The following is a 10960-nucleotide window of genomic DNA, read 5'->3' as shown; positions in this document are numbered from 1 at the left end:
GTTAACCCAACGCCATAATTAGGAAAATGTTGAAATCAGTTACTTAGGCGACCATAGGCTATTTAAAATAGTCAAAGGACAAACGACTCCTACTCCTGATCTCTTTCTGGTTATTTAAAACGATGTGATTTTTCTCATTTTTCACGAACGTCGCTAGGTCACTGTGCTGTTTACTGTATACCTGCGCTGTATGCATTTTGAATTATATTTTATTAACATGGTAATAATTTGCTTAACGTGCTGTGTGGGCTCGAACGTCTGACGCGGGGTTATCGAGCCTGATATTTTGACGCAGTTTCTCCAGTTGCCTGAACTATTGAATGAAGGTTTCCTTTCAGATGTCTAACATCTGCAGCTTTCGATCTGTGAGCTGCCCGTCACTCCGGGTGCTGGTAGTCCCGCGTCGCCCTGGCGGAGATAGGAAATCCTCCCGGCCGGGAAGGATGGCGCTGCGGGTAGTGAACCTCCCGGCCGGCCGGCCGGCAGCGGGGCGAGCGGTCCTCCGCTCCTACAGGGGGCGCCTGGTGGCAGATCGCTGCCCATCTCCGTGCGACAGCCCCCCGGACTCCGGCGAGGAGGAGGTCGCGTCATGGCGACTCAAGTCAGCGAGCTGGAGGCCGCCAAGAAAACCTTGACGGAGGCGCTCGGAGAGAACGTGAAGCAGTAAGTGCAGTGGCCAGTCGGCGATATCGGTGTTGAGCGGGGACAACTCCCGGGAGTGGGCCTGAGCTCAGGCCCCGGGCTCGGAGTTCACGGCTCCCGGTACCGTGTCGCGGGGCTCCGTCGCTCCATTCAACTGCAACGCCCCCGACTCAGGTGGCAATGCGCAGAGGGTGGAGGATTCAGCCTAGCTGGCTGGGGTGACGCTCCAACTGGGGTCCGGAGGATGGTGGAGGACCTTTTTCCACCTGAGTATCCTGGTTTCCGAGGCCATTGTGCAAACCACAAACTCTTCCACAGGACAGGTGGTGAGTGGCTAGTGTTGTACTTCTGCTGCCGAAGCAAGGTGTCTGACCTCCTGATGCATGGGCATCAAGGTCCTCTACCATTCCGAACACCAGTTCGAGTGACCTCCAGTTTGAGTGGTCATGCACCGTAGACAGGATCCAGTGGGGACGATTAAGAAAGCTTTGGGCAGTGTCCTTCAGTATTTTGCCCTTCATTTTCTCCTATGTTGGAACTTGGAATAGCATGTTTTGGGAGACGTGGGCAGCTGATGTTGGAATCTGGTGCGACATTGTTCCTGGCCCCAGCCGTTTTAGATCAAGCCCCTTCATCTGGGCAATCGACCTGAAATACCAGCTGTCCACTTCTTTTTATTGATGCTCTCTGTCCAGTGAATTCTTCAGCATCTAGAGTAGGGGTGGCAAATCTCTTTGAAAGTGTGTTCCCAAATCTGCGATAATCTAAAAAAAATTCTCATGTTTGCAATGGTAATTTTGAACTAAGATTATCAATAATTATGGACTTTTAAGGAGAAAGCCTGAGCCCTGTTGCTTATTTTTATGTGTATTCATTGTTTTACTATTAATAAAAGTACAACAGATAGTTTGAAATAAATGAAGCATTTTAGAAAATATGTTTAAAAATTAATATAATTTTTAGACAATAGAAAAAAGGCATCATGTCTAAATTGTATTTAAAATATTTAACTGATAAACTTAAGTAATATAGTTTTAATTGCAAAGCAAATTTATTATCAAAGCACTTTATATGTCACCATATACAATCCTGAGATTTCTTTTCTTGCTGGCATACACAGTAAATCCAAGAAAGACAATACGATCAATGAAAGACTTTACCCAGCAAGATGGATTATCAACCAATGTGCAAATACAAAGAAAAGCAATAACTATCAGGAACATGAGATGAAGAGTCCTTGAAAGTGTGTCCATATGTTGAGGAAACAGTTCAGCAATGGGATGAGTGAAGTTGAGTAAAGTTATCTCCTCTGGTTCAAGAGCCTAATGGTTGAGGGTTAGTAACTGTTCTTGAACCTGGTGGTGTACCTATGGCTCCTGTACCACCTTCCTGATGGCAGCAGCAAGAAGGGAGCATAGTCTGGATGGTGGGGGTCTTTGATGGATGCTGCTTTCCTGTGACAGAGCTCTGTGTAGATGTGCTGAACGGTAGGGAGGGCTTTGCCTGTGACTGACTGGGCCGAATCCACTACTTTTTGTAAGATTCATAGGGAGAAGATTGAAAATCTGGCTGAGTGGTGCCACAACAACAACCATTTACTCAATATCAGCGAGACCAAGGAGCTGATTATTGAGTTCAGGAGGAGGAAACCGGAGGACCACAAACCAGTCTTTATTGGAGGGTCAGAGGTGGAGAGGGTCAGCAACTTTAAATTCTTTGGTGTTATCATTAAAAAAAAAATCAATCCGGCAACTCAAATCCATTTAAAGAAAAATCGGAAGGAAACCATATTAATTAACTCAAATCAGATGATAGTAGTGGGCGAATGAAACCCACCACGTAAGAGCAATTATGTGCGGGTGCAGCATGTAAGAGCAATTATGAAGAAAGCACTGCAGCACCTTGACTTCCTTGGGAGTTTGTTAGGATGTCATGCTGAATTTAAAACTTGGACAAACTTCTATAGATGTGTGGTGTGAAGTATATCGACTGGTTGCATCACAACCTGGTATAGCCCTGAAACAGAAAATCCTCCAAAAAGTAGTGGATATGACCCAGTCCATCACGAGTAAAGTGCTCCCCATCACTGAGCACATCTATATCCGGTGTTGTTGCAAGAAAGTGGTATCCATCATCAGAGCCCCCCTCCCCCCATTGCCCCAGGTCATTCTCTCTTCTCATTGCTGCCATTGGAAAGAAGGTACAGGAGCCTCAGTACTCACACCACCAGGTTCAGGAACAGTTAGTACCCTTCAACTTTCAGGCTCTTGAACCCAAAGGGGATAATGTCACTCAGTTCCACTTGCCCAATATTGAAATGTTCCCACAGTATCTGGACTCTCTCACAAGGATTCTTCATCTCGTTTTCGATATCCTCTCCAATAGCTTCTTTACCACTGATGTGACGGTCATTGGCCTATACTTACCTGGATTATTCCCATTTCCCTCTTGAACAAAGGCATAACATTTGCTATTCTCCATTCCACCAAGACTTACCTGTTGCTAGTGAGGACAAAGATCCTTGTCTGAACCCCAACAATCTCCTCACTTGCTTCTTTCAATATTCTAGAATATATACCATCAGATCCTGCGGTCTTATCCACCTTAATGCTTTTCAGAAGAAATAACAGGATTTCTTCCTTAATCTTAATATCCAGGCATATTAGCATGCCCCACTCAGTTTTTACTGTCCTCCAATTCTTTCTGCTTGGTATATACTGACCCAAAATACTCCCTTAGCAACTAAACTACTTCCTCTGACTCAATTTATTGTCTTTATTATTGAGTTATTGTAATGTGTTGGGGTTCTCCTTGAGCCTGCCCTCCAAGGACATTTCATGGCTCCTTTAAGCCTTCCTAATCATTTGCTAAACACGTTACTGTTATCTATATTCCACAAGGGCACAGTTTGATTTTTATCTTCCTGAACCTTAAGTATGTTTTTTTTTCCTTCCTGACTAAATTTTGGACCTCTCGTCATCCAAGGTTCACTTTCTCATCCTTGATCCTGAGCTCTGCTCAGCCGGTCTTTAAATAATGCCCACACATCTGATGTCTTATCCTGTCACAATTAGCCTTTCTCCAATTTAGTAACTTCCTACGAGATTCAATTTTATCTTTACTGATAACTAAAAACAAAATGAGTTGTGGTTACTTTTCTCAAAATGTTCGCCTACTGTCAGGTCAGTTACTTGGCTGTCTGATTTCCTAGAACTAGGTCCAGCATATTCTCTTCTGGTTATACTCTCCACATACTGTTTCAAGAACTCTGCTTGGATGCACTGAAGACATCCTGACAAACTAACCTCCTTGTACTAAGGAAGCACCAATCAATATTAGAGACATTAAAGCCTCCCACTATGATAACCTGGTTGCTCTTATATTTTTCTAATTTTTCCATAGTTTGCTTACATATCTGTTCCTCCATCTCTGGGTAGCTGATGGGGACAGGTCTGTAGTATAATCCATTCAGTGTAATTGCACTTGTCTCATTTCTGAAATTGGCTCTAGATGAACTCTGCAGTATGCCTTCTCTAAGTACTGCTTTATCAGTACTTCTAAATCGGGGAAAGGCAAATTACGCCTAAAACACCACAACCTGGGAAGGTTGCGTTACCATTGCTGACTCTCATGCAACAAGGTCTCTAATGACAATATAATAAGGATTTTAAAAAAAATTAGCTTTATTTGCCGCATGTATATCGAAGCATAGAGTGAAATACATTGTTTGCCTCAATGACCAGCACAGTCCAAAGGTTGCTGGAGACAGCCCGCCTCTGGCACTGTTTTTCTAGCATGCCCACAATGTACTAACCCTAATTTCCATTTTTTTGGAATGTGGGAGGCATCTAGAGCACCTGGACGAAACCTATGCAGTCACAGGGAGAAGGTGGGAAATGAAGGCAACACACACAAAATGCTGGAGGAACTCAGCAGGTCAGGCAGCATCTATGGAAAAATAGTACAGTTGATGTTTCGGGCGGAAGCCCTTCGGCAGGACTGATCCAGGATCACTGGCGCTAAAAACGCATTGTTATTTGCCACGCTACAGCATCCATCCAATTCCTTCTATTGATCCAGATTTCAAAATCAACCTCCTTACCCATAATAGTATTAATTTGAAATAAGTACATTCTAGCACATCACTGCACCATGTTTATTAGCTTGTCCCTCGCTGTCCTTCCTTTCGATCTGACTTGATAAGCCATATTTCTTGCTCTCAACTTTAGTAACAGTTGCTCTGCTGCTGTGTTTCCCAGTACCCCTGCCACTCTAGTTTAAATGCTCATGATTAAAGACTGATCCTTCTGGACATCATCAGTGCTAGGAAGGAAGGCACATAACCTTCTTTTAATACATAATGAATGGGAAGGAATAGAAAAGACAAACTTCTGTGGTGTCCTTCAGTTAACAAGGTGTGTGGGTCATGGCCTTATCATAATGAACATTCTGCTCTACCTGCTGTGTTCCACCAGCATTTTGTGTGTGTTGTTTGAATTTCCAGCATCTGCAGATTTCCTCGTGTTTATTCTGCTTTATCAGCAAGGCAATGATAGGATGTAATAATATGACTGATATATGCAGTGGCATCTCATAAGTTATTTTGTCATATGACTAAGGACCTCAAAGTGTCTGCACCACTTAATGCCATGTTAGGCCCTGATGACTGCTTTACTGACCACAAGCTGATCCACTTTTGAAACAATCTATCAACTTGTAACCCATTAGGATGCCTAAAGCATTTGCCACTTATAGACTGTCCCGAAATCCTCCAAAGTTGGCACTTCAGTACAGAGGCTTTTGGCTTTTTTATCAAGAACCTGAATGGGTTTGATGACAATGACAAGCAGATCAAGGAGCTAATTAACTCGGAGCATAGAACATTTCTCTGATTTGAAGCTCCAGTTTTCCTCAAGGCAAAAGGAATAGCTCAACAGACTTGTGGAAGCAGGAAGCCAGAGAAAATTGCAGGACCTAATTAACAGATGGATGATAGAGAGAGTGAAGAGGGCTCAGAAGCTCATTGATACAAACAACATGAAATGGGTTCTTCAGTGCTCTGAAAGCCATTCTCAGGTATCTCCCTGATGAGAGACAAGGATAGGATGAACTCACCAGGAAAAGAGGCATAAGCTGGGAAGAACACTCTGAGGACCTCCTCGAGAATAACTCTATCCTTGAGTGCACTTGACTCCACCCCACAGTAACCTAACTGGGAAGGAGTTGAGAAGGTCATATTGCAGCTTAGTGGTTATGCAGTATGAGAGGTGACATTTTCCCCATGAAACTTTACATTGAAGTTCCTTCCACCAGTGGTTCACTGGTACTGTTTTGAAGTAAACTGTTGAGTTAATCACATACAGCATTGATTCCTCGCTCATTGTTTCTTTTGGAAAACCCCATCTTTGCCATGTTATGTGTGCTGAACAAACCAGATGGAAATGGGATCCAGAGCTCTCCCACCCCCCCCCCCCCCCCCCCCCCAGGAACTATGCTGCTAATGAGAGAGAGAGAGAGAGATGAAGAACAGAGATAGAGGCATCTGCTACAGATAAGAGAGAGAGACGAAGGATTTATGTATTATGGCTTCTTCACTGATGGAAAGGTAAACAATCTTTTGCTACAAGGACACTTCTTTGCTCATTAACATTCTTGCTGAGACAGCAGGGAGTGGACTAGTTTGATGGACATGGTCATGTTGAGTTGATGAATGACTGATACCCCATCAGTGGGGATAAAAGTTGGGTCTGCGGGGACACCCACAGACACACCAGTGGACACTGAAAGAGTGTTGTGCACCCACAGGAAGGTGGGGGCTCAGAGGACCGAATCAGGAGATCGGTCACAAAGCTCACAGTGTGACGGCAGGGCCAGTGGGGGTGTGCGTGCGTGTGTGTGTCCACTCATGCCAGAGTGACGAGCCCACCACGGAAGAACGGTCTAGCCGAGAACGGAGGGGTCATAACCGAATGACCACATCAGTGCAACAGAACAAGAAGACAACTGAAGGTTTGCCTGCTGCAGCTGCTCACATTTCGCTCGCTCTCGCTCTCTCTCTCCAGCCTTGCAACACAACAACAGCTACCTCAGCACGAACTGAACTGAACTCTGTATTCTATGACAATTTATTTACCCCTAGACTTTGATAGAGCTTGTTTTTTTTACTGTTGATTATTATTCCTACACTTTTGTTTTTACTATTGCTAACCTGTTTTATATGTACCGTAGATTCCGGACTACAGAGCGCACCTGATTAAAAGCCGCTGGCTCTAATTTTAGAAATAAAATCAATTTTTTAATTGTACAGGCCGCACCGGATTTTAGGCCGCACCGAATTTCCGGCGGACCGGATTTTCGGCGCACCGGATTTTCGGCCGCTTGTAATATGAGATATTTACACAGAAAGATATTACACGTGTTGGGCTTCAAATTCTGCCCTGTGTTCGTTTTGGAAGAGAGACAACCAACACCGGATTACAGTGCAGCGTGGCTTTATTGCAGAACGCGTTTTGCCTTCCCCTTACATTCTGCTCTTATTTATACTCCTTTTTCCCCCAAACCAAACCCTCGCTACACATATTTGGTAAGGCTAAACTTTGTTATATCTACCGGTATTTGGTAACATCGGACACTTGTGTCCTTATTGGCCCGATACCATTCACACACGAGTTTTACTGTTTTTTTGTTTACTGAATCGCTAGCAGTTTCGGTGCAGCAGAATCCTCAGTTTCGCTCCCTCCCTCCCTTGTACTGCTGTCTAATTGTATTGTAGGAAAAAGACTGTGGGACTTGAGAGGTTAATGGGTTGCTATAAGCTCCCACTGAGCAGGTGGTATTTGGTGGGGTAGTGGGTTGTTAATGTAGCAGGATGGATGGCGTCGGGCCAGGAAATGTAACAATGCAATCGGTCCCAGCTCGTCAACCGTAACACGTCCTAAATTGTCCTGTGGTAACTGTACCGTGTAGGCATGTAGGGGCACTGTACACTGTACAGGATGTCATTGTTTTAAGAAGATATTTATTGCTCTCATTGTTCTAAGGGGATATAGAAAGGGGCCAGGGGCTGTGAGGTGCAGAGAGAAGACAAGCGGAAGACAGGGAGAGGACGACATGCAGTCCGTGGAGAAGGACAACAACTAGCAAGACCAGAAGGAACCCCAGGTGGGGACGAAACATCCCAGGTGAAGACCACGTTCGCTGGCGTGGGTGCTTCATTACACCTGTTCCTGGCCCCGTATGAGTCGTGTGGGAGTGGGATTAACCACACGTTGATAAGTATTGCTTGTATCGGGAAAAGGGCAGTTGCACAGCCGTGGGTAGTTAAGCTAAGCCGCTTTCCGCAATGAAGTGTCATTTACCTTACCAATAAATAAGTGTAATACTGTGATCTGGTGTACAGTCTCATTCTTGTCGCGGATACATTTTCTCTGATACCACGTTCCTGCTTGGTCGGATAACTTTCCGTCCATAACACTAATATCACGTGAGCCATTCCTGACCTGAAGCGGCAGTCCCAAATTAAATCCTAACACACGTGAGGATTTTTTAAACTTTTAATTAAATCCGTATGGTAACATAAACAAATACATATTGCAAATGCTTTTTTTCGAACCGTGCCTGTAACACGGCTACTTTTAAAATACATACCTATCGGTAACACACAAATTACGTTGGGTATACTTTTTTACTGAACAGTGCATGAACAACATTCCAACATCTCCTAACGACTGGTTAAAAAATATATATATTCTGCAGCCTACCAGGAAAAGTTATTGATCGCCTTCTTCATCTTCCTCCTGCGCACTAAAACCATCAAAGTCCTCTTCTTCAGTGTCCGAATTGAACAACCTCAGGATCTCATCACTCACTTCAATCTCTTCGTTGTCGCTCTCACTTGAGCGCACGCGATCCTCTTCATCACGCAGCAGTCCAGCCTTTCGAAACCCGTTGGTGATGGTGGATGTTGTGACATGGCTCCAAGCATTTAGGATCCACTGGCAGACTTGAGTTAAAGATGCTCTTCGCATGTGGCCTGTTTTGGTAAAGGATTTCTCGCCGCTCGTCATCCAAGTCTCCCACTCAATGCGTAGTGCCACTTTAAATGCCCGGTTCACGCTGATGTCCAGTGGCTGCAAATACTTCGTGGTGCCCCCAGGAATCACAGCTGGAATTGAGTTTGTACTCTTGATGGCAGCTTTCACTGAATCTGTTATATGAGCCCTCATGCTGTCCATAACGAGCAACGCTTTTTTTATGTGAAAAAATCCCCCCGGTCGCTTGGCGTAGCACTCTCTGAGCCAATCCTTCATTAGACTCTCCATCATCCAACCTTTCTTATTGACTTTCACCATGATTTCTTTTGGGAATTTTTCCTTTGGCATTGTCAGCCGCTTAAAAATCACCATCGGTGGAAGCTTTAGTCCGAATGCTGTGCAGCTCAGAACACAAGTAAAATGCGTTCTCTCATGGCCACTTGTTTTCAGTATGATGGACGACTCACCTTTTTTATTAACAGTCCGAGTGAGAGGCAGGTCAAACGTCAAAGGTACTTCATCCATATTTATGATTTCATCTGGCCCGATGGAATTCTCCGCTATCTTTGTTTGAGTGAATGTGCGGAAGTTAGCAAGTTTTTCCTCATGGTCGGGAGGGAGCTGCTGACACAGAGTCGTGCGTACCCTGATGGACAGGCCTTTTCGTCTCATAAATCTAAAACACCACGATGGCCCACCTCTAAAATCTTCGATTTTCATTTTGGTGGCGATTGCTTTAGCCTTCAGTCTGATCTGCACGGTGGAAACACCGCGGCCGCCTGCTCTCTGTGTGTTAACCCAGTCTTCAAGAAAGTTTTCAAGTTCGGGCCATCTGCTGTGATTACCTCTGAAAGCTTTTGTCGTCTTTTTGCATTGATTCAGTTCATCGCGCTGGCGTCTCCACCGTCTCACCATCGATTCATGTATGCCAAGATTACGCGCAGCAGCTCGATTTCCTTGTTCAACCGCCAGATTGATTGCCTTTAACTTAAAAGCTGCATCATATGCTTTTCTTCGAGTGTTTTCCATGTTGATGAGGGTGAGTACAAATGGCTGATTTACAATAATTTGTGAAGTGCGCTTGATTTATCGTACAATTTCATTGGACCTCTGTGAACTACTCATCAATCTTATTGGTCTACTGTTACGAGGCAAAATGTTTTGGCGGCATGGGAAAAAACCTTCTATTAGCCGCACCTTATTATAAGCCGCTATGTTCAATGCTGTTCAAAGCATGGGAAAAAAGTAGCGGCTTATAATCCGACATCTACGGTATATTGGCATATTTGATACTGTATTGTTTAGTTTACCAATAAACACCTTTAGTTACAGTACCACCAGACTCCACGTATCATTCCATTTCTGCTTGTCTGTTAACCCAGTTACGGGGTACGTAACAAATTGCACAGGATATTTCTGAAATGTGACCTGGTATCTGGACCAGTCGAAATAGGGGTGCGGTCGGAACTACTGATGGATGGTGTGGACGTCCTACTTGGTAATGACCTTGCAGGTGGCGATGTGTATTCAGCAGTGAAGCTGACGAGCAGGCCTGTAAGTGCTGGGGACATGCCCATAGATTCCAAGATTTACCCCACCTGCGCAGTAACTTGCAGCATGTCTAGAAAGGCGGCTGAGACAGGAACCAGTTTAACTGAGTCCAGCATTGATTTAGCTGAGACGTTTTTACCAGCCTTGTTTCAGAAGGGGTTACCGGATGAGGAGAAAAAGGATACTGGTGTGTTCCTTTAACTGACAGGGCTCGAGAAATTTCAGCATTTGTCACTCCATCAGGGTTATATGAGTACAATGTCTTGCCGTTTGGAATGAAAAAAGCTCCAGGGACATTTCCGAGAATGATTGACTCAGTGATTAAAGAGTTAATGAACACAGAGGCTTACATTGATGATTTAGTGGTTTGGAGTGATACGTGGAACGAGCACATTTCAAATGAATGTCTGCAGCTAATCTCACAGTGAACCTTGCCAAAAGTGAGTTCGGCCATGCCACGGTTATGTACCTGGGGTATGTGGTAGGACAGGGGCAGCTGGCCCCTGTGCAGGCTAAAGTACAGGCTATTTCTGAAGTCTCTGTCCCAACAAATAGGAGGGCACTGAGAAGATTTTTGGGAATGGTGGGGTACTATCAGAAGTTTTGTAAGAACTTTGCAGATATTGCCCTGCCGCTTACAAAACTCTTGCAGAAGGATGAAAAGTTTGTGTGGAGCAATCCTTGCCAAGAAGCCTTTGAGTGGCTGAAAACCATACTGTGCTACCACCCTGTGT

At 44.6% G+C, this 10960-nt stretch overlaps 1 protein-coding gene across 2 annotated transcripts in view; it reads left to right on the top strand.

Moving 5' to 3' along the window:
* The first annotated feature begins 511 nt into the window (after positions 1-511).
* Positions 512-10960, top strand: part of tada1 (transcriptional adaptor 1) — an 85484-nt gene continuing 75035 nt past the window's right edge. Inside the window, exon 1 of one of the 2 annotated variants that reach the window (XM_073063599.1) lies at positions 512-663. In XM_073063599.1, the coding sequence (XP_072919700.1) occupies positions 590-663 (74 nt within the window). In that variant the 5' untranslated portion in view covers positions 512-589. The remainder of the gene's footprint in view (positions 664-10960) is intronic. The other variant, XM_073063597.1, reaches the window with a different exon arrangement.

Source organism: Hemitrygon akajei, chromosome 12 (assembly GCF_048418815.1).
Source record: "Hemitrygon akajei chromosome 12, sHemAka1.3, whole genome shotgun sequence".
Classification (NCBI taxonomy): domain Eukaryota; kingdom Metazoa; phylum Chordata; class Chondrichthyes; order Myliobatiformes; family Dasyatidae; genus Hemitrygon; species Hemitrygon akajei.
This window is presented reverse-complemented; position numbering and strand designations above follow the sequence as displayed.